General features: G+C 35.9%; 1 protein-coding gene across 1 annotated transcript in view; it reads left to right on the top strand.

Moving 5' to 3' along the window:
- Positions 1-25,397, top strand: part of Rps6ka6 (ribosomal protein S6 kinase A6) — a 324,661-nt gene that overhangs the window by 202,227 nt on the left and 97,037 nt on the right. Inside the window, 2 exon segments of the mRNA XM_063245567.1 lie at positions 18,399-18,488; positions 25,203-25,325. Of these exon segments, the coding sequence (XP_063101637.1) occupies positions 18,399-18,488; positions 25,203-25,325 (213 nt within the window).

Below are 25,397 nucleotides of genomic sequence, written 5' to 3'. Positions count from 1 at the left end.
CTTACATTGGATTTCTGGGATGGTGATTATTATATGTTAGGTGGTAGTTTTATTTTTGATTATGGCTATTTTGAGTTCTATGTGCTTCATAATCCTAATATCAGTGTCCATTCTCATGTTTGTGAAATTTTCATCTGTTACTTCTCTAAATATCCTCTTGACATTCTTTATTTTGTTCCCTTCTTTTTCATTAATGCCTGTCAATATTATGTTGTTTTTTCTTTTTTGTCATCTTGCAGCTGTTGAATTGTTAATTCCTGATTCCTTGTTATTTTTAAAAGATATTTCCTTTCCTGTTCACTAGCTGCAATCTTGTCTTTGAGGTCTGAAATTCTATCTTCACTTTCATTGAGGTGGTTTTTACAGCTTTCAATGGAATTTTTGATTTCCTGTATTTCTCTTTGCACTTGCTTTATGTCTTCTGTTTGTTTTTTATATTGCTCATCCAGGGATTCTCTTTTTGTTTAGTTCCTCCAATTTTTTAACTGTGTCTTCTTTAGATATGTTCAGCATCTTCTTCATTTCTCTCATCATTTCTTCTTTTACCTGGGAGATTATTTCTAGCTTGAATTCCTTTAAAGCTTCGCAGTGTTGCTTCTTTATTTCACTTACTATTACGTCAGATATTTCAGGTGGATGGCATGTATTTTCTTCTATGTACATAGCTCCTAAGTTTTCTTGGGATGGGCTGGAGGTTTGAGATTGTAGTTTTGTCTTTCATTTTGTTAGTTTCTGATATTTCTGTTTCAAGCTTTTCAAGTGTTATTCCAAGGCTTCGCCAGTGTCTTTTGGAAATAATCTTCTATGCTTTCATCTCCTGGGACTCTGGCCACCCAGTTCTTCGGATTGAGAGAGGGTCACTGGGGGTGGGCAGGCTCGGTTAAGCCCTGCCTCTGGAACCAATGGCATCTGCTTGCTTTTTTAGAACTCCAGAGTCCAGCAAGCATAATTGGGGGCAGAGCTACTGTTGCAGGCACGCTCAGGACCCGCCAAGCTGGTCCAGTGCACCCTGAAGCCACAAAGTTCCTGCAAATGGTTTTTTTTTTTTTTTTTTTTTTTTTCACTCCAATCTCTTCTGAACTAAAGGTTTGTGTTGAGAAGTGTAATGTGACTCTGGTACATTTTCCTTCATAGATGGTCTATTTCTTTTCTCCGATAGCTTTTCACATTCTCTTCTTGTACTGAATTTCTGGGAGCTTAATCATTATATGTCTGGATGAAAATATATTTTGTTTATGGTTGATTGAAGATTTATATGCCTCACTTATCTATATATCAGATTTTCCCCCATGCTTGGAAAAGTTTTTGCTATCATTCTTTAAATAGTCTCATGTCATTTCTGTTGACCTCTTACTTTTTATTTGACACCTATCAGTCTTATATTGTTTGTCTTTGGATCGTCTTGCAGCTGTTTGTTGATTTCTGGTTCCTTGTTATTTTTAGGAGATCTTTTCCTTCTTAATCTTAAGCTTCTCTCTAGTCTTCAAAGTCTGAGGTTGTATGTTCAGCTTTATTGAAGCAGTTTTACCAGCTTTCAATGGAATTTTTAATTTCATGAATATCCCTTTGAATCTGTTTCATGCACTCTAACTCTGTCTTATATTGTTCATTCAAAGTTTCTATCATTTTCTTATGTTCCTCTAAATTTTATCTAGATCTTCTTAATATATAGTCAACATTTCTTTCATAAGATTTTTAATTTCCTTTTTTTTACCTGAGATATTATTTCTGATCTGATTACTTCTATACCTTCATTGAGTTGTTTCTTCACATCAGTTGCTATCATTTCAGAAAATTCAGTTGAGTGATTTCCAATATCTTCTCTTTCAGTGTCTCCTGGGTTTGTTCTTGATGGGCTAGAGGACTGAGATTGTATCTTACTCTTTTGTTTTATCATTTTCTCTGGGACCTGTGTGGCTATCCGGGCACCATATCCATGGGTTGCATTGGGATCCTAGGCTGGCCAGAGCTTTGATATTCTAATACCCATGTGGCTAACCAAGGTACATCCCCTAACTCAGGCACCAGAGCCTTTTGCTGTGATGGGCAGAGCTCGAAATCTTCTGGACATGTCAACTAGCCTGGTCACTTCCTCATGTTTGGCTCTGGGGCTCTGGGCTGGAGATGCTTCAGTACATCTTTAACCTGTTAGGCTGGCCAGAGTTTTCCCTGATGGATTGCTCTGGAACACTGGGCTGGGTAATAGTCAGATGCTGCAGAATCCATGCAGCTAGCAGGGACACAATCACAGGGTATATCCTTAGGGTCTTGCACTTGTCTGTCTACAGTTCAGAAACTATGAAACCATGCAGGTATCCAAGGCACATCCTGGAATGTGCCAGGGCCTTTCACCTGACTAGGTGAAATTCAGAACTTCTGGAACCTACACAGCTAATTATAGTGCAGGTCTTAACTGTGCTGCCTGGGTTTTGGCCCTAGCTGAACAGAGTTTAGAATCTCAAGAACCAACTTGGCTAGCTGGAATGCACCCCAGAGTCTGGCTTCATGGATTTGTTTCTCCCTGGGCAGAGTTCAGAGCCTCTTGAATCCATGGGACTAGCCAGGAGGTATGACACTGGAAGCTTATGCTGTGATAGGTGGAGCGCAAAATATTCAGGGCCCCTCAGCTAGACTGGTTGTTCCCAGATGGATGGCTCCAGAGTGCTGTGCTGATCATGGCTTGGTACCTTTGAGACCTGTGCAGCTGACTGGCCATTCCTCTAATGGATTACCTGGCACTGATTTATTTTTTGTATTGGGAATCAAACTCAGGACCTCTTGTTTCCTAGGCAGATGCTATACCCCTGAGTTACATCCTTGGTTCTTGCTCTTTTTCATAACAATGAAAATCTTTCTTTTGGTTTCCTTGTATACAATTTTTTTATTTTGCAAGTGATGCTCTATTATTCCCCCATTATTGTTATACCTAAACAGTTTTTGTTTATTTAGTTTTTAAACATTGAAATATTTTTATGGCCACATAAAAGCATAAGAATTGATCCATATTGGTGCTATGTGATCGTTCAATTCATGCATACAATACAGTAAATTAAAGCATATCTTTGTCTTCAAATATTTGTCATTTACTAATAATGTAAACTTTCAAAATTCTTTTTTGTAATCTTTTCAAATGCTCAGTATGGTATTGTTGTCTATAATCACCCTACTACACAGTGGAATCATACAATTTTTGACTTCTACCTAACTATAATTTAGTGTCCATTGATCAAACTTTTCTCATCTTTCCATCTCTCTATTACTGATTTTTAATTTAAATAAATCAGAGAAAATTTTATGTATGTAAACACATGAAGATTCATTTATAGTAAATCCTTAGTATGTTTTTCATGCTTTTTGATTTTAAATCTTTGAAAAGTCAATTAATACATTTTCTTTCCTTTAAAATTACTTTAAAAGATTATTAAAAACAAAAAAATTACACAATTATATTATATCTTAAACATTATATTAAACCTTCTTCTGACCAATATATATTTAAATTGGGCAGGAATTTGGTTCATGTACATAATCCATCCTGACTTCATTTATCATATCCTTCTCCCTTTCCCTTTGCCTCCTTCCATGTAGGTCTTGATACCCTTCTCATTTGCAAAACATCTATCTCCTTGTTTCCTATTTATTCCCTATTTTAAAAGCAATTTTTTGCTATTCATTTTTCAGAATCCATTTTGTATGCTGTTTATTAACACCTCTCAGTCAAAATTTTCTCCAGTTCTATAGTTTTTTTTTTTTCCTGCAAATATTTGTTGTTTACATGTGCTTATGGAAGCTTTTTACTTTGATACTGTCTTGGTTACTTTACTCTCATTGCATATGTGGCAACCCAAGTAAAGAAGGAAAGGTTTACATGGCTCACAGTTTATGAAGGTTTCAGTCCATAATCAGCTGGCTCTAAGGAAGGGTGCATGGCACTGCGGTAGTACTTCAGCAACCAGCAATAGCAGCCAGAGCAAAACGATGGGAGAGGGAAAATCTCTCCCATCTCCTAGGCAACCCCTACTCCAGGACCATCATAGCACTCACAAAATCTCTCTGCCCTCTTCTTGCACAGTACAGATGTTTACAAAGTAATAACCCTACCTCCTTGCTGTCTTAGTTAAACTTCTAAATTTCTCATGTTACTATAACAGATATATATTGTCTTGTCAATTTTTGGTTTTGCTGCGTATGCCTTTGGTATCTTTTCCAAAAGTTTGTTTCCCATTCCATTTTTCTGAAGTATTTCCCCTATATTTTCTTCTATTAGTTTCTTAAATTATGCTTTTACATTTAAGTCTTTAATCCATTTTGTGTGATATTTTATAATTGGTGAGAAGGTCTGATTTCATTGGGCTGGTGTAAATATAATTTTTCTAGCACTATTCATTGGAATGTCTTGTGATACACTGCATGTTATTAGTACCTTTTTCAAAAATCGGCTGACTGTAGACACATCAGTCTAAGTTTCTCCTCTGTCCAGTTGGCCTATATGTTGGCATCTATGCAATTATTATACATTTTGAATTCTACAGCTTTCTAGTATGTTCTAAAATCAATTGTTGTAATACCTACTGCTTTGTTATTTTGTTCAAGATAGCTTTGGTTATTGGATTCATTTTATACTTATGTATCAATTTTAGGACTTCTATTATAGTTTTTTGAAGAATGTCAGTGAAATTTTGATGGGGTTACAATGATTTTTAAAATCACTTTGTGTACTATTCTAGCAAGATTTCTCATTGCTGGGATAAAATCACCAACACTCACAACCTAAAACAGGAAATAGTTTATTCGATTAATGGTTTCAGAGGATTTACTCATATTCAACTGGCAGTCCACTTTAAACATCACATCCTTTTATCAGCTTGACATCCAAGTGCATTTCATTAAATAGTACTTAATATCCAAATAAATTAATTCAAAAGTCACAATTTCAGCTTACATGGCACAACTATGCTGTATATAACTGAAACGCAATAATCCATCCCCCACAGTCTAAATAAACTAGTATTGCTAAAAAGTTCAAGTCAATTTCTCTTCTAATATTCAAGCATATTCTTTGCTGTGATGCTCTATACAATTGAAAATGAAGTTATATAATCACAATGTATAATGTTACAGGGTAAACATTCATATTCCAAAAGAGAGAAAGATGGACTAGAAAACAGTGTGTGATTAAGACAAGACTGAAAGCCATTAGGAAAACTTTTAACTCTTGTAGCTCTGTGTCCAGAATCTAGAGTACATAGTACTCAAATTTGAGTTCCATACGGTTCCTGCTGTCATGTCTCTGTGGCCTTGCCAATTAAAGCCCACATGGCCTCTCTCTTGGGCTGGTTTGTTTATAGCCTGCAGCTTTCCTCTGTAGATATTCCACATTTGGCATCTCCAACTTACTGAGTTCTCCACTACACATTCAGCCTCCTCCCACAGCTTCATACACTGCCTTCTCAGAGGCTCCTTGTCTGAATCTTCTCCCAGCAATATCCTCCCTAGAAAGCTGGGTGGAAGTCTTCTTAACCACACAGCTATTGCATTCTGCATTTCATTAAACCACCATACCATGGACAGCACCAAGCTCAGTTATCTGTGTTGGATGTACCCAGTAAGGACTTTAGCCATTGCTGTAGTGTTCTTTGTATCAGAATATTTGAGCACAGTTAAATGTAACCTGGGGAACCAACTAATTAGGATGCACTTATTGAGTATGTATCTCAAGAACTAACTTGTCAAATAAAAGATTAACACTTTTATACCTTGAGCTTGAAATACTAGAAATCTTAGTGATTTCTGGGATGCCCTCAAGTTGTTTTTTTTCCTTGTCATTGAACCAAGTTCTTGGTTTCTTCTTATTGCTGATTTCTTCAGCAACCACTTTTACATGTGAGACAAAATTTTAAGTTTTGCAAATTTTTTTCTGCTCTCCACATTGTTTGCAGTTTTCACTATAAATGTGGCTAAAAGGTGCCAGCAGTACCCAGCCTGAATGCTGGTCTAACTTTATATTTCTTCCACAAAATTAGCTAGTCAATAACTTTCAAACTAAGCCTCCTGAAAAGTCTTTAGGTATGATTTTTTTTTTTGCCAGAGGATATCAAGCATTGCCTCTAGCCTGACTGGCAGAAGGAGCCTTATTCACAGCTGAATCCTCATGATCCTGGCCTTATTTTCTGAATTCCTTTCAGTATTATGATCTTCTGCACTCTGCCAGGAATTGCATCACAGGCACTGCTTACAACCTTTTAGTCTTTTTCCAGCCAGTCTTTTTCCAAATTCTTCTGGTAAACATTTCCCAAACATTTTTGATTCACATGGTCAGGTATAGTTTTGGTGATGACTCAATTCTAGTAACAGTTTTCTTTGTTAGATTTTTTTGTTGCTGCAGCCAATTGGCCAGCACTCACTAAATTGTATATTTGGCGTGTGGTTTCAGAATAATCAATTCATGGTTGGCTGGCTCCAAGGCATAGACATGGAAAAAGAGCATGGCAGAGCAAATCTGCTCGGTTCATTGTGATTGGGATGCTGGGTGGAGGAATCACACATAATCTCTAAGCTCATGCCTCTATGGCACACCAAAATATATCCAGAAGTGTGCCTTATTACTCTTTTGAAAGATAAATAAAAAATCTAATTGAAAGTCCACCATTACCATCTCAGGAAGTGTAGAATTTTTAACATTATTGGTTCTTCTGGTCAAAGAAAAGGGCATATTTTTCTGTTTCATGGTCTTTTAAATTTATTTCAGCCGTGCTTTGTAATTGACATCATGAAAATCTTTCATCTGCTTAGTTAAATGTCTGTCTTAGTTACTTTATGCTCATCGCTGAGACAAAATACCTGAAACCCAAAGTTGGGAAAGGAAAGGTTTATTTCTTACAGTTTTTGAAGGTTTCAGTCCACACTCAGTTGGCTCCTAGACAGGCGGGCATGACTAGGCTACTTTTCATGGTGGCTGCAAACAGCAAAGGGGAACCAGTGAGGAGAAAGACACACCTTCTTCCTGCAATTATATCACATCCTGGCTCCACCCCTATGTAGGTGGAGCACTGACATCATCAATCCAAGCACTAGACAATGAACCATCACAAATGCACAATGCAAACTTAACTCATGAGGCCTGGGGGACACAGACATAAACCATGACATTCCACCCCTGGGCCCCAGGACTCATGTACATCCCTTATACAAAAGACATTTAGTCCACCTCCAAGAGTTGCCAAAGTCCTAACAACTTCAGCATTGCTGAAAAGTCCAAGTCCAAACTCTCCTGCAAGATCTATGGCAAACTCTTAACTGTAACCCCTGTACAAATGAAACAAGGTAAAACATTTCTGAAATGCAAAGGCACAAGATAAATATTACCATTCCAAAAGTTACAAACAAGGGAATATAGAGTATTGGAAACAAAGCAAATCCAACATCCAGCAGGGCAAACATTAAGTCCTAGAGTTTCACACTCAGCATCTAAAGCAATCTGGTTGCAAGCTCCAAAAGGCTTGGGTGATTCCAACCCCAGGGTACTTCCAGCAATTTCAACTCCTGCAGCTTTTGTCTTAAATCTTTCCTGCTCACTTTTTGCAGCTTTCCTTGGATCATCCACGTTTCTGGCTTTTCCAAACTTCTGGAGTCTCCACAGCACCTTTGGCTTCACACTTACATCTTCACAAATTGCCCTCTCAGGGGCACACTGCTTGGCCATGCAGGCACTTTGCAATTGAGGTGGAAGCTGTCTTACCCTCAAAATTTATGCATTTTCCTTGCACCTAAATGCAGCACCTTGTGGATGCCACCAAGGTTTGCTGCTAGCTGAAGCAGTAGCCAGGCTTTTCTCTCTCTTGGCTGTAGGGGTCAGTTGCCTGGATCACAGGGCTCTGTTTACCCGATTGTGAGAAAAAGCTTCTATATGTTGTTGCCATTCTGGAACCTCATGTGGCCACTGTCACCATTCTGGAACATGGCACCCTGCAGCTTTTTCCTCTGAGCGAATTTTTTCACCTTTTCTGTGAGGCTGCAGGGTGGGGACCCGCTTCCTAGGATGCCCTGGGGCCATCTTTTTCATCTCTCTGTTTCTCCTCAGGAATCAAAATTTCAACTCTGTCTTTACAATCCACAACCTTACTGAAATTTTCCTTCTGGCCAAACTCACAGCCTTGTAAATTATCCTGCTGGGCTCTTATCTCTTGATTTGCAAAAAGCTGTCTAAAAGCCCCCAACAATAGCCATGCCACAGACTCAATATTTGATTGTTTTTTAATTTCCTTTTCAAGATTAATCAGTCCATTGCCCTTTGTCTCAGTCTCAGGCAAAGTCCCTGGGCAGGAGCAAAATGCAGACAAACTTTCTGCCAAGCCATAACACACATCATGTGGAGTCCAATGACCAATGCAGTCCTTCCCAGCAGAAACCTCCCAAGCCTGGTCTTTACCATCCGGCTTTCTATCAGCCTTCTGTTCTCCTGAGCTCTGACCAGAATCTCCTCTACAGAACAGCCTAAGCTGCTCCACTCTATACATCCAGGCGACATGTCCAAACCTTTCCAAACTCCACCCACAAGTCATTTCCAAAGCCTCTCGAAAAACATGGTCAGGCATAGTCACAGCAAATGACCCCACTCCTCGGTACCAAATTTCTGTCTTAGTTACTTTATGTTCATCACTGAGACAAAATACCTGAAGCCCAAAGTTGGGAAAAGAAAGGTTTATTTCTTACAGTTTTTGGAGTTTTCAGTCCATACTCAGTTGTCTCCCAGGCTGGCGGGCATGGCTGGGCTGCCTTTCATGGAGGCTGCAAACAGCAAAGCAGAATCAGCAAAGAGAAAGAAACACCTTCTTCCTACCAGTATATCACATCCTGGCTCTACCCCTATGTGGGTGGAGCACTGACACCATCAATCCAAGCACTAGACAATGAACCATTACAAATTCACAATGCAAACTCATGAGGCCTGGGGGACAGAGACATAAACCATGACAATGTCTTTCTAAGTATTTTAGCTTTTGTAGCTGTTCTGTGTATAACAACGTTCTTGATTTTTGTTTCAGAAAATTTGCTTTTGGCAAATTATGTTACTTTTATATTCTGTAAATTTTCTGAATTTATTTATTTATTAGCTCCAGTGACTTTTAGTGGAGGCATTACAATTTCCTTTATAAAACAACATGCCATCTGTAAAAAAAATAATTTTTCTTATTTTCAATTTCAAGGTATCTTCTTTTTTGCTCCATTGCTCTGAGCAGGACTTCTAACATTATGTTATATGAAAGTAGCAAAAGGGGGCATTCTCTTCTTCCCAGATCTTAGAAAATTTTCACCTCCTCATTCAAATCAATGGTAACTGTTGAGTTGTAACAAATTTTATTGTATTGCAGTACATTCCTAGAACTAATTTGTTCAATGCATTTATCATGAAGTGATAATTTAATTTTATCACATATTTGTTCTGTATCTATTAGGATTATCATGTGGTTTACTTATTCTGTTGTTGTGGGTGTCACATTTGTCTATATTGAAATATGGCTAGCACTCCTTGGCCTTTTTGGTAAGATCAAGGGCTGAACCATGTTTATATCCCTTGAGTGAACTTCCTATGGTCATGATAAATAGTCTTTCTAGTTTGCTGTCAGATTCCACTTGATAGTGCTTTGTTGAAGATTTTCCCTCTATATTTATCAATTAGCTTGGCTCGTTATTTCCATCTTTTGTGTTTTTTTCCTATTTGGTTTTGGTGTCAGGGTAATTCTATACTTGTCAAATAGGTTTGGAGGAATTCCTTCTTTTAGTTTTTGGACTAAGGAGAATTTGTATTTTTTAAAAATACTTGGTACAATTCAGAAGTGAAGCAGTCTGTTCCAGAACTTTTGATAGAATACTTTTATTATTGAATGTTTGATTTCACTTATTATTAGTAATAAAGCCAAATTATGGCTTCTCACAGTTCCTGATGCTGTTGGCCCCTACCGAAAATGGCATTTGGCTAAGCACCCTCTCCAGGGAACCCAATAGACATTTGGACTGGAATTACCAGCTGTTGTGGCTCACAACACACACTGCTTTTCCACTGGTGTGTTTCACATTGAAGACTTCTTGAGACACTTGCCCTCACTTTGTCTGTAGATTTGATCATCCTCTCTAATACTTCTCTGTGAGTTATTGGGAAAGTACAATTATTCATCTCCTTTTTTCTGTGTTGATGTCTATCTCTTCATTTTTCCTATGGGCTTCAATTCTCCTTTCAGATCCTTCCTGGGCACTAAGTATCCACCTCCCTCCTTTTCCTCCCCACATTGTTATATTCTAAAATTTGGATTCTGAATCTCACTGAAGATAATTTTGTGATGTTCAACACTACATCATCTTCACCTTCCGGGAGCAAAGGAGATTGCAGTTATCCAGCTGTGAAAGGACCAAGATGAAAGGGCTATTACCAGTTCTATTACACAAATGAAGAAACTAAGTGTTTGAGGAGGTGGGTTCTTGAAAACCATCCAAATCTTGGAAGAGATTGAGAATGTTGCTCCCAGTAGTCAGAGACCCACCTAGCTTCCAGTCATGTTGGACTGGGATCTGTAGGTTTCTGGCATGCCTGGGATGTGCCCAGTAACCTTCTTTTGATCCAGGGAACTTCACTGCCTAAGGAGGGAGCTCCACTGCCAGAGGAGGTTTTAGGCTTGCACGGGCCTCACCCGGGACCTTTTTTCAATCCAGGGATCTTTGCTGCCTTAGGAGGTGGGTTCCTGCACACCATCCCAGCCCTGGGAGATTTTGAGATCCTTGCTCCCACTGAATAGGGACCCACCCAGCTTCAGGCATGCTGGACTACATTCTGCAGGTTTTGGGCCTGCGTGGGCACACCCTGTGACTTTCTTACAGTCCCGGGAGCTGTGCTGCCAGAGGCGGCTTCTGGCCTGCATAGGCCACACCCAGTGAACTTCATTCAATCAGGAGAGCTGTGCTGCAAGAAGAATCCCAGGAGCCCATGACAGAGGAGACAATTTCCAACACGCTCAGGGGAAGCTTTGGAACAACACTTGAAACATGGAAATATAGGAAATGACAAAATGAAAGACCAAAATGCAATCTCAAACATCCAGCTCATTGCAAGAAAGCCTAGGAGTCATGTACATAGAAGAAAATATATGCCATGCACCTGAAATTCCTGGAATAATAGTAACTGAAATAAAGAAGTAATTCTGAGAAGCCTTAAAGGAATTCAAACTACAAATAATATCTCAGGTAAAAGAAGAAATGATAAAAGAAATGAAGGAGATGCTGAAAATATCTAAAGAAGACACAGTTAAAAATTGGAGGAACTAAACAAAAAGATAGAATCACTGGGTAAACAATATAAGAAAAAAAATACACAAAACAGGTGCAAAGAGAAGCTTTAAAGGAACTCAAACTAGAAATAATCTCCCAGGTGAAAGAAGAAATAATAATACTAAAAAAGAGATGCTGAAAATATCGAAAGAAGACAAAGTTAAAAAAAATTAGAGGAAAAAAAACCCAAAAGATAGAATCCTTGGATGAACAATATAAGAAACAAAAGTAGATTCAAAGAGATATACAGGAAATAAAAATTCCATTGAAAATTATCAAAACCACTTCAACAAAAGTGAGGATAGAAGTTGAGACCGCAAACATAAGATTGCAGCTAGTGAACAGGAAAGTAAAGATCTCTTTAAAATAATAGGGAATCAGGAAATAAAAATTCAACAGCTGCAAGATGATTCAAAGAAAAATAACATAAGATTGACAGGGACAAAAAAGAAGAGGACAACACAAACAGTATCAAAGACTATTTACAGAGGTAATAGCTGAAAATTTCTGAAACATGAGAATGGACACTGACATTAGGATTAGTGAAGCATATAGAACTCCAAACAGCCATAATCAAAAATAAAGCTACCACCTGACATATAAGAATCACCATCCTAGAAATCCAACAAAAATATAGAACATTAAAAGTCATTAGAGAGAAGAGACAGATCACTTATAAATGAAAACCTATCAGAATCAGAGCAGACTTCTCAAAAAAAAAAAAAAATGAAGTCAAGAAGAGCATGGAGTGAAATATTTCTTCCCTAAAGGAAAATAATTTCTCGCCTAGACTGATGTAACCTGAAAAACTGTCCTTCAGAATAGATGGAGAAATAAGATACTTCCATGACAAAGAACAGCTGAAGAATTTCATGATCACCAAGCCAAACTTAAAAAGAAGGAAAAACCACTAAGCAAGGCCAACAATTAAACAGTTTGGAAAGATAAAGATGCAACAGCAGAAAGAAAACATATCAAAAATAAACTGATATATAACAGTAATAGCCATTATTGTAAATGGTCTCAATTCATCAATTAAAAGAACCAGACTGGCAGAATAGACCAATAAACAACATGCAACCATATGCTGTCTGCAAGAAACCCATCTAACCTAAAAGGAAACTGACAAACTCAAAGTCAAAGGATTAAAAACAATACTTCATGCAACAGGAACTAAAAAAAAAGCAGAGGTAGCTATTCTGTTTGCAAACAATGTGAACTTCAAAACACAAATGATCCTAAGTGATGAAAAAGGTCACTACATACTGGTAAGTGGAAAACTTAAAGAGGAAGAGATAACAATCTTAAAAATATATGCACCAAATTCCAGAGCACCCAGTTATACAAATCAATTACTAATAGAAATGAAAAATCAAAATATCAATAACACAATTATAGCAGGAGATCTTAACACACCATTGACACCAAGGTACAGATCAACCAGACAGAAAATCAGCAACAAAATAACAGAAATGAATCATACTTGTGAACAAATGGACTTGGTAGACATATACAGAGTGTTCCATCCAAAAACATCACAATATACATTCTTCTCAGCAGTACAGGGGACATTCTCCAAAATAGACATTATACCAGCCCACAGCACATATGTACATAAATGCAAAAGGGGTGAAATTATCCCATGCGTGTTATCATATCTTAGCTCCGTGAAAACAGGAATTAATGATATAAGAAACTGCAAAAATCTCACAAACACATGGAAGTTGAATAATACACTTGAGCAATCAGTGGGTCACAGAGGAAATTAAAGTGGAAATTAGACAATACCTACAAGCAAATGACAATAAAATGCAACTTACCAGAATCTGTGGGATACAATGAAAGCATTCCTCAGAGGAAAATTTAGTGCACTGATATCCCACAACAGGAAAAAACAATGAATACAAACAAAAAAATCTGGTGCTACACTTCAAACATCTAGAAAAAAACAAAAGTCAAGTCCAAAGTCAAAAGAAGGGAGGCAATTATGAAAAAAGGACCAGAAATTAATGCAATAGAGAGTAAGAAAACAACCCAAAGAACCAATGAATCAAAGAGTTAGTTCTTTGAAAGAATAAATAAAATTGATAAGCCCCTAGCCAACCTTATTAAAAAAGGAAAGAAAAAGCTCAAATTCATAAATAAGGAATGGAAAAAATGAAATCACTACAATTCTGTGGAAATACAAAAGATCATCACAACACTTATTTCAAAATCTCTACTCTCATAGGTTCGATCACACAGAAGAAATGGACAGGTTCATAGAAACGTAAGAATTACCAAAGCTGGTTTAAGAATATGTAAAACTACTGAATATCCCAATTTCTGTTGATGAAATTGAAATGTAACTCAGTCCTTACCTACAAAGTGGAGCTCAGGCCCAGATGGATTCACTGTGGAATTCTACAAGAAATACAAAGAAGACTTAATGCGGACACTCCTCAAACTCTTCAATGAAATTGAAAGGGACGCAATATTACTCTAGTACCAAAACCTGAGAAAGACCAAACTAAAAAAGAGAACTGCAGGCCAAACTCCCTAATGAACACAGATGCAAAAATCCTTAATAAAGTATTGGCAAACAGGATGCAGCAAATCATCAAGAAGATTATACACCATGAGCAAATGGGATTCATCCCAGTCATTCAGGGATGGTACAACATAATGTAAGTCAATAAATGCAATCTACCATATCAATAAAGCCAAAAGTAAGAATGCAATGATCATTTCTATAGATGCAAAAAAAAAAAGCTTTTGATAAGGTCCAACACTCATTCATGATTAGAACCTTACAGAAAATTGGATTAGATGGTGCTTACTTCAATATGATAAAGCCCACTTATGACAAACCAACAACCAGCATCAAAGAAAATGGCCACAAACTGGAGGCCTTTACCTTAAAATCAGGTACAATACAAGAATGTCCCTTAACTGCTCCTATTCAACATAGTACTGGAAATACTAATCAGAGTAATTAGATAAGAGAGAGAAATAAAAGGGATAATAATAGTAAAGAGGAATTTAAATTTTCATTATTTACAGGTGACATCACTCCATTGAAAGACTCCTAGATATAGTAAATAAACTCACCAATGTAGTTGCATACAAAATCAATACTAAAAAATCAGTAGCATTTCTATACACTAACAACAAAATCATGGATAGTGAAATAAGAGATGCCACACCCTTCACACTAGTATCCAAAAAATGAAGTACTTAGGAATTAATCTCGTGAAAGAAGGAAAATAGCTATACAGGGAAAATTATAATACCCTGGAAAATATAAGAAAAGAAATTGAAGACAATCTAAGAAAATGGAAAAACATCCCTTGTTCATGGTTAGAAAGAATAAATATTGTGAAAATGGCCATTCTTCCAAAACCGTTATATAGATTTAATGCAATCCCAATGAAAATGCCATCAACATACCTCATAGATCTAGAGAAATAGCACCTAAAATTTATCTGGAGCCAGAAGACACTAGAATAGCAAAGACAGTTCTAAGCAGCAAAAGCAAGGCAGGAGGCATCAGAATCCCTGAGTTGAAGTTATACTACAAAGCTACTGTAATAAAATCAACATGGTAGTTGAATAAAAACAGAGCTGAAGATCAATGGAATAGATTAGAAGATACAGCCACAGCTACCAACATACTCAACCACCTTATCTTTGATAAAGGGGTCATATCAAATGGTGCTGGAAAAACTGGCTATCCATATGCTGAAAAACTGGCTCTCCATATGCTGAAAACTAAAACTAGACCCATGTATATTACCATGTACTAAACGAAAATTTGAATGGATCAAATATCTGAATATTAAAACAGAAACACTTAATCTGTTGGAAGACAAAGTGGGTAAAAATGTTGAAGACATAGGGTTAAAGAAATCATGAGCAGAAATCAAACCGCACAGGAACTGATTCCCAGAATCAATTACTGGGATAATGTTTTATTAAAAAGTTTCTGCATGTCAAAAGAAATCTCCAGCATAGTGAAAAGAAAACCCACAAACTGGGAAAAAAATCTTAGTGAACTGTTCATCAGCAAACTACTTCTGCCTGAAACATACAAAGAATTAAAAAAAAAAATGAAACCTGCAGAATTCAAGGACCCAATCCAAAACTTCTGAAATGAATACACAGTTCTCAGATGAAGAAATACAAATGGCAAATAAATACATGAAAATACGGTCATCATCATTAGTCATTAGAGAAATGCAAATTAAAACCACACTGAGATTCCATCTCACTCCTGAAAGAATGGCAAGGTCAAGAAACTACCAACAACAAATGCTGGAGAGGCTGTGGGGAAAAGGAACTCTCTTGCACTGATGGTGGGAATGTAGAGTGGTACAACCACTAAGGAGGTCAGTCTGGAGACGCCTCAAAGGCAGAGATTGGAAGTCCCACTCGACCCAGCTGTTCCACTTCTAGGCATATTCCCAGAACTGAAAACATCATACCACAGTGATATGTGTGTACCCATTTTTATAGCAGCACAATTTGTAATAGCCAGATCTTGGAAGCAACCTAACTATCCATCATCTGAAGAACAGATAAAAAGATGTGGTATTTTTATACAGTGGTGTACTACTCAGCTATAAAGAATGATCACAGAGATATTTATAAATAAATAGGGCACAACTTGAGACCATAGACATAAGTGAAATAAATGAAACTTACATATATCAATATTGTATAGTCTTCCTAGTGTAAGAAATGGTAAGTATACATAAGAGTTTATGGTAATCATGATTCTCCATTATATTGCTTTGAAGCCTTATAATGATTGCATTCATTGGTTGGAATGAGTTTTCTTGGCTTGTTGGATTTTATTATCTGTGATGGTATGAACAGCTATTTTGTAGAAAACAAGTCATTATAATATGCAGTGGTGACTTAATATCATCTTACTCTGAAGTCCTACCATGCTTTTGTTCTTCTGTTTCCATTGATTTTGTCCTTGGATTGTATTATGGATTGTGTTATGTGTGATAGTATAAACAAATTTGTTTACGGAAAATCAGAAAATAGTCACCAATGTTCGCTTTCTGTTATTTGGTTCTGAATGCCCTATAATCCTTTCATTCTTTTGAATGGTTTTATATTATTTTGTTATGTTTGATACTATTTTATATGAAGTTATTCTCAACTATTTCAAAAAAAGAGACATTATGGTAGTTCTTGTTAATAACTGGTTGTCTTTTGGTGAAATACTGTGTCACTTACATTGTTCTTTTCTGATCTGCTTTATCATGTCCTGTTTTGTCTTAATCTCTTTAAAATATGAAGAAAAAAAAAAGAACACTCTATCATCTTCCTGGAACTACACCTTCAAATACCTATTTATACCTTCTCCTTCAGCCTGTCATTAGTAGTAAGCTGAGTTGATTGTGAGCAAAATGTAACTTTCTTTCTTTTTTCCTTTTTTTGGTACTGTGATTCAAACTATGGAGTTTGTGATTGCTAGGCAGGCATTTGTGTTGCTGAGCTAAATTATCAGACCTGTAACTTCCATTCACACTTTTTCAGTGAGGTCTTTGTATTTTAGTACAGAGCAGGCACTGATTTTCACCTGATTTTCTTTGTTTTCCTTCCTTCCTTCCTTCCTTATTTCTTTCTTTCTTTCTTTCTTTCTTTCTTTCTTTCTTTCTTTCTTTCTTTCTCTCTTTTTCTCTTTCTCTCTTTCTTTCTCTACTTGGGTTCTAACTCAGGAACTCACACTCAACAGGCAGGTGTTTGTGCCGTTGAGCTATATCCCAGAGCATTCATCTGATTTTCTTAGCTCTTTGAAGATACAGTATTATTTCAGGGGATAAAAATAATTCATTCTTTGATTTTGGAAAAGATAGCTACGTTTGTGTTTGTTTGGCAACAGCACTGTGATTCTATGTCACCTAACTCAAAGTTTGCAAGCAAAAACTTTTTTTCCAAATGATTGCATTTGCAAGCCACATTGTTTGCAAACAACAACATTCATGAATTGAGATACCACTGTGCTTTGGTGATTGAATTACTTTTAAACTAGATGTAATTCCTTTGTGGGAAGACATTATTAGAAAATCTTAGCCAAAATCTTATTCCACCTATTTACGTTCAAGTATACAAATTTAAACAAGTTACGTTTTTAGACAAAATGAAAATTTTCATTTCTATGATATAAGCAGTAAATGGTACATTTAATATATATTTCCAACAAAGGCATACTATTTTAGATAACATGTTCACTTCATGAATATAATGTAATGATTTTTAGCATCATTAATATGATTATTTATTTCTGCATTATGATCTTGTGATATATATTGTTATAACATGGGTACTCAAATCGTTTGTTGTTATATAAAATTAAACACTTGTATTTCTTTGAAATGCACTTTTTGGCCTCATTATTTTGTTTCCCAGTCTCACTAAGTCTTGAAAGTTATTTCTTCATTTTCTTGGAATTTGATCAGCAGGTATCTGAATCCTATGGAAATTTATTTTATGTAATATAAGACCTCTGTTAAAGAATGTGAATATTATGTTTTACTTTCCTTTATAAAATACAAGTGGAATATTCCTTACTTAAAATTCTTGGGACCAGAATGTTTTGTTTTAAAGTTTGGCACATTATAATATACTTGAAATGTCTTGGAGATGGGAGCCATGTCAAAATACAAAATCCATAATTTATGCAATACTTTTAGTGACACCAATTGTAGAATTTTCTAGTTCTTCTATCATGTTAACTCTCAGAAAGTTTTGGATTTTAGTTGACATGATGGTACAGACCTGTTACCCTAGATACTTGGGAGGCTGAGGCAGAATTCATGTTTCATTACATCCTGGACAGCTTACTGAGACCATCCCAAAGTCAAAAATGAAAAAAAGAGAAACTGAATTTATAGTTCATTGATAAAATGCTAACATAGCATGTGCAAGGCCCTGGATTCAGTCATCAGTACTAAAAAGAAAAAACATTAGAGAAGAAGATTTGGGAGCATTTTGGGATACAGATTTTTGAAGCAGGGTTGCTTAGCCTGCATAAAAAATTTTAATGTGTTGAATATTTTTATGTTACCCTGTACTTTGTGTAGAAATTATATAAAAGAGAAGTTCAGCCTCCATTCAAGCCTGCTTCTGGAAAACCAGATGATACTTTTTGTTTTGACCCTGAATTTACTGCAAAAACACCTAAAGGTAACATGGTTCTTCTAGTTCTAGAAATAATTAAATAACATATTTTCTTAGGCAAAAACTAAAAGTGTAGTGAGTTCACAGAAAATTGGTTCATCCTTGCTGGAACTGATTTCCAGCTTACAACATTTTTGGGACTCCTGAGACTTCAAATGAGGAATATTTATAGAGAGACATGGACACAGCAAAGACTAATAGATTTTCTTTGGTTTTGTTTATTTTATAAGTACTTTGATAATGCTCATTACTTGCAGGGTAGTGGATAAGTGGTAAGATATTTTGTAGTATACTGTCTCTGTGTTCAAAATTTGCTGTGCTTTACTTTTTTTAAATTTATGATTAAAAAGATACAGCATAGAAAAGCAATAAAAACTAACACCAATAAAGCAAGTACAATAACAGAATAGTTTAACAAAGCAAGATGATAGGAATTTGACAATGGATGTAATATTGTATGTTGTTGCCTTGAAGAGGGTTGCTTAGACTAAGAGGTATAGACATGTAAAACTGATATAAAATTACTGTGTATTGGCTGTTGTTTTCTAATAACCAATGCAATTAGTAGTATAGTCAGTTTAGCTATCAAACACACACACATACACACACACACACACACACAAAGTTATGCCTTTTCTTTTTCTTTTTTCTCCTTTCTGTTATGATAATTACTTTTCCTCTGAGCAGTTTCTTACCATTACACAGTTGGAACACATGCAATTTTTCAGTTTCTAATACTAGGGAGACAGTATGGTATTTACACATGTGAGTTTGATTTATTTCACTTTTGAATGTGGTCTCAACGCTCATTCATTTATTCATAAAAGTCTGTATGCAATCTTTTCTATAGCTGAGTATAAAAATATCACATCTTTTTTATTGATTCCTTAATTGATGAGCACTTGGGTTATTTCCACGATTTGGCTATTACAAATTGTGCTGGTATACACATGGGTGCACATATATCACTGTGATATAATATTTTTAATTCTTCTGAGAAAAATCCCAGTAGCAAGATAGCTGGATCAAATGGAATCTCTAATCATGGCTTTTTGAAGAAGCTCCATACTGATTTCCACACTAGTTGCATGAGTCTACACTCCACCAACAGTGGAGAAAGGTTCCTTTCTCCTAACATTCACTCCACCATTTGTTGTTGGTTGTTTCTTGAACTTGGCCATTCTTTCTGGAGTGAGATGGAATCTCACTGTTATTTTAATTTGTATTTCCTGAATGATCATTGATGTTGAACATTTTTTCCATGTATTTGTCTTTTGTATTTCTTCATCTGAGAATTGTGTACTCATTTCATTTGCCCATTTTTGTACTGAGTCCTTGAATTTTGGGGACCTGATTTGTTAAAAATTCTTTATAAGTTCTAGATAATAGGTATTTTCCCAGTTTGTGGGTTTTCTTTTCACTATGCTGGACATTTCTTTTGACATGGAAAAAAATTTTCCATAAGACGAGATCCCAGTTGTTGTTTATGGGAAGTGTTTCCCATGTTTAAGTCTTGTTTGTGAACTCTCTGCCTACTGCTATGTTATTAAGATTTCTACTTATTTTGTCTTCCAGTAGATTTAGTATGTCTGTTGTAATATTTTGATCCACTTGCAGTTTTGTTTAATGCATGGTAATAGACATGGATCTAGTTTTAGTTTTTGACATATGAAGAGCCAGTTTTGGCAGCACCACTTATTAAAGAGGTTATTGTCCTTACACTGAATGTGTTTGGTCCATTTGTCAAATATGAGAAGGCTGAGTATGTTTGTAATTGTTGCTGTATGTTCTAATGTACTCCATTGATCTTCAGTTTGTCTTTATTCCAATACCATGCTGATTTTGTAACAGTAGCTTTGTAATATAATTTCAGGTTATGGACCATGATGCCTCCTGGCTTCCTTTGTTGCCCAGAATTGCCTTTTCTGTTCTAGGTCTCTTCTGGTTCCAGATGAATTTTAGCCACAATTTTTCTAGATCTGTTAGGTATGCTAGTGTTATTTTGATTGGAATTGCATTCAAACTATGTAACAATTTTGAAGAAATGACCTTTTTTCTTAATGTTTGCTCCTCCTTTCCATTAACAGGGCATGTCTTTCCATTTTCTGAAATCCTCTTCAATTTCGTTTTTCAAAGTGATGCAATTTTCACTGTATACATTTTTATTTCCTTTGTTAGATTGACTCCTAAGTATTTCGGTTTTTTACATGTTATAATAAATGGTGTAGTTTGTCTTATTTCTCTCTCAGTGAACCTGTTGTTTGTGTACAGGCATGCTATTGATTTTTGAATGTTAACTTTCTATCCAGCTACAATACTGAATTAATTCTTATGTTTAGGAGTCTTTCGATGGAGTTTGGGGTGTCTTCTATGTAGAGTATCATGTCATCTGCAAATAATGATAATTTAACTCCTTCTTTTCATATCCTTATTCCTTTTATTTCTCTTTCTTGTCTAATTGCTCTGGCTAATGCTTCCAGAACTATGTGGTGATAATGGACATCTTTGTCTTTCTACAGTAAATCTGTCAGGAACTTGACTTTTCTTTGTTGTTAGCATTTGAATTACATTTGTATTTTATTAACTGAAGTTGGTTCATTCAGCAATTCTACATCTTCTTGATTCAGCTTTCGAAATTCATGTGTTTCTAGGAATTTCTCCATTTCTTATGTGTTATTGAACCTATGTGAGTAAAGGTTTTTGAAGTAGGTTTTGATGGTCTTCTTTAGTTCTGCAGTCTGTAGTGATTTCCCCCTTTTCACTTTTTATTGCATGTATTTGAGTTTTTTTTCTTTCCTCTTTTTGGTAAGGTGGGCTAGGGATTAATCAATTTTATTTATTCTTTCAAAGAATCAACTTGTTGATTTGTTAATTCATTGCATTGTTTTCTTAGTTTCACGTGCATTACTTTCTGCTCTGATCATTCATATTTTCCTGCTTTCTTTGGGCTTTGGACTTGACTTACTCTTCTTTTTCTATAAGTTTGAGGTGTAGTGTTAAGTTGATTATTATTGTTCTTTCCATTTTCCTAATGTAGGAGTTTAGTGCTATACAATTCCCTTTGAAGACTGCTTTCATTGTGTCTCATAGGTTCTGCTAATTTGTATTTGCTTTTTCTTTCTTTCTTTTTTTTTTTTTTTTTTTTTTTTGTCTTTTTCCTTTTTATTGGTACCAGGGATCGAACTCACTACTGCTTGCTTGCAAGGCAGGTGCTTATGCCACTGAGCTAAATCCCCAGCCCTTGTATTTGCTTTTTCATTCCATTCTATATGTAGTTTAATTTTTCTTTAGTTTCTTCTGTGACCCATTGGTTGTTGAGGATAGAGTGTCATTTAGTATCCGTATTTTATTGGATTCTTATGTTGTTTCTGTTTTTAATTTCTAATTTTCTTGCATTATGGTCAGATAGTGTGCATGGAATTTTTCAATTCCTTTGCATTTACTTAAGCATGTTCTTTGAGTTAATATATGATCTATTTTAGAGAATGACCCATGTACACTTTAGAAGAATGTTTATTCTGATGTTGCTGCATAAAACACTGTACCCAGCTACTAGGTAAATTTTTTTCATAAGTTTGATTTAGTTCTGTTATTTCTTTGTTGATTTTTTGCTTGTTTGATCTGTCTTTTTGTGAGAATGTGGTGTTAAGGCCCCCTGTTATAACTGTATTATTATTATTTGGTTTTTCAAGTCTATTAAAATTTGACTTAAATAGCTCTATGTTCCCATATTTGGTGCATATATATTCATGACTGTTATCTCTTCCTCTTGAATTTTCTCCTTAACAAGAATGTAGTGACTTTCTTTATCTCTTTGGATCATTCTTGGTTGAAGTACACATTGTCTGCAAACAAAACAGTTACCCTTGTTTTTTTCTGGATTTGAGTTGCATTTATTCCTGTTTTCCATCCTTTGACTTTAAGTCTGTTAATTTCCTTATGAGTTAAATGTGTTTCTTGTATACAGCATGTTGTTGGATTTTGTTTCTTAATCCACTCTGGCAGTCTGTTTCTTTTTATTTGTGCATTGAGATTACTTAATTTGATTGATATAACTTATAAGTACTGATTTATCACTATCATATTATCTTCTGTTTTTGGTTATCTCCATTTTCTGTTTAATTTTTTGCCCTGCTTATTGATTTCCTTTGCTGTTGTTCTTGGGATTGCAGTTATCTTTGTCTTTCTGTAGAGTGACCCCAAGTAGTCTTTGTAATGTTGATTTGTGTTCATGAGCTTCTTTTGTTGTTCTTTATGCTGAAAGTATCTTACTTCTCCTTTTTTTTTTTTTTTTTTTTTGGTACCAGGGATCGAACTCATGATCAGGCAGACACTTATGCCACTGAGCTAAATCTTTGGCTCCTCTCCATCTACTTTCAAAGATAATTTTGTAGGATACATCAATCTTGGTTGAAACTTGTTTTATTTGGTTATCTGAAATACTTCACTCCAAGCTCTTCTTGACTTGAAGGTTTGTGTTGAGAAGTCTGCTGCTGTTCTGCTAGAGTTTCTTCATAGGTGATCTGTTTCTTTTCTGTGACAATGTTAGTATTCTGTTGTTGTGCTGAGTTTCTGATATCCTAATCATTGTATGTCTGGGTGAAGATTTATTTTTGTTATGTTTAATTGGGGTTCTATATGATTCACTTATCTGCATATCAGATTCCCTTCCCATGTTTGGAAAATTTTCTGTTATTATTACTTCAAAAAGTCTTTGCAGGTTGCTTGTTTTGACTCCTGCTTTTTCGTTGACATCTATAAGTCTTATATTGTTTCTCTTTGCATCATCTTGCAGCTATTGAATTGTTTCCTGGTTCCTTGTTAGTTTTAAAGGATTTTTTCCTTTGTGGTTATAATTTTCCATCATATCTCTAAGATCTGAGTCTATCTTCAGCTTCATTTAAGTGGCTTTGCCAGCTTTCAATAGAATTTTTTAATTTTGCAATATCCATTTGAATCTGTTTAATGCATTCTAATTGTGTTTTACATTTTTCATTCAAAGATTTCATCATTTTGCTTTGTTCTACTATTTTTTAAATCTAGATCTTCCTTAGATATGTACAACATTTCTTTCATAATGTTTGTCATTTCATTTTTTCCTGAGATGTTATTTCTGAGCTGATTTCCTCTTTAATTTCATGGAGTTTATTTGCTATAATTTCATCAAGTTCAGTTGTGCAATATTTGATGTCTTCCATTTCAGTGTCCCTTGGATTTCTTCTCAGTGGGCTGGAGGACTGAGACTGCCTCTTGCTCTTTAGTTTTGTCATTTTCCTCTGAGATCCATTTGACTGGTCAGGCATACTTCTTATGGATTGCACTGAAGTGCTGCACTGGGGAGAGTTTTAATCCCCCAATATCTCCATAGCTAGCTGGGGCACACTGCTGATCTGTGGCACCAGATCCTTGTGCTCTGTGTCCTGTGAGGCTGGCCAAGTGTTCCCCTGATGTACTGTGCTGGGTTGTTCTGGGATCTTGGGCTAAGCAGATGTTGGATCTTCTTGCTTCTGGCAGGGACACACTCCAGGAATATGTTGTAGTGGTCTACAACCGGTTGAGTGGAGTTGAGAACCTCTGGCACCCAGGTAGGTAGTAGGGATGCATCCTCAGAGTTTCACCATGGCCTAGTGCCTGGTTGTGTGGAGTTCAAAACATCCAGGACCCAAGTAGCTAGGCAGAGCAAAACCCTGAGTATGGCACAGCCTATATTTTGCCTCTGGCTGGAAGGAGTTCAGAGCCTCTGGAGCATGCAGGTAGCCCGAATGGGTTCCCAGTGTAGAGTTCCAGGACCTTGCTCCTGTCTGGGCAAAGTTCAGAACCTCTGGGACCTATAGAGTGACTAGCTAGGCTACACCACTGAACTATGAAGCTGGGCTGTGACAGACAGAGCTCCAATTCTCCAAGATCCATTATCATCTCTGATGGGTGGCTCTATTTCTCTGGGCTGAGCTGGGCTTGGTACCTCTGTGATCAGTGAAGCTGGTCAGGGCTTACCGAGATGTGTTTGCTAAGTTTCTGGGCTGGGCAGAATTTGGATCCTCTGTGAAGCTAGATAGAATGCACCCCTGGAGTGCAGTGCCAGGGCCTTATTCCTGGCTGTGTGTAGTTCAGAACCTCCAGGACCCATGACAGTTGATTTACTTTTATTGATTTCTATTTCATACATTTTAAAACAAACAGTGAATGCCTACTTCATACTAAACAATGAGAATGTAGCAGTTAATCGAGCAAACAAAAATTGCTAGTCAAATGTTTTGCAAATTTTTCAGGTAAATCTACTTAATTATGTTATTCAGTTAGAGGATCTATCAGGTTGAGGATAATTTTTTCATTTATTGATAATAAACTTTCAGTAGTTTTTTATGAGTGTTTTTTTTTTTTTTTTTACTGAGTTAAAGGAGTTCTTGTATGTTTTGCTGGAAAAGTTAGTACTAATATTTAATTATCTTCACATGGCTTGCTTTGACAAAATGTCAATATGATTTCTAAGCCTGTGAATTTATCATGCTAATTTGCAAACGTACAAAACCTATAATTTGTTTAGAGTTAGTTTAAATTCTGCATAAGGACTTTGTATGTAGTGGCAAATCTTCATGAGGATAGTTATTCTTGATTTTTAAACTATTTACCATGAGTCTATATTTAAGACCAAAGACAAAATATGAAAATACCTCATTCTCTTTAAAACTTTGTCTTTTAAAAAGCAGGTCAATTGAAATGCTGCACAATTTGGTGAAGTATATGAATTGAAAAAGGATATTGGTGTTGGTTCTTACTCTGTTTGTAAGCAATGCATCCATACATCTACCAACATGAAATTTGCAGTAAAGGTATTGTCTTTGAACATAAAATCTTTGATGTATATAATTTAAATTGCCACTCAATGATCATTTTCTCACATC

This window comes from Cavia porcellus, unplaced genomic scaffold (genome assembly GCF_034190915.1).
Source record: "Cavia porcellus strain 051 isolate PalLab524CR breed Dunkin Hartley unplaced genomic scaffold, mCavPor4.1 scaffold_3, whole genome shotgun sequence".
Classification (NCBI taxonomy): domain Eukaryota; kingdom Metazoa; phylum Chordata; class Mammalia; order Rodentia; family Caviidae; genus Cavia; species Cavia porcellus.
This window is presented reverse-complemented; position numbering and strand designations above follow the sequence as displayed.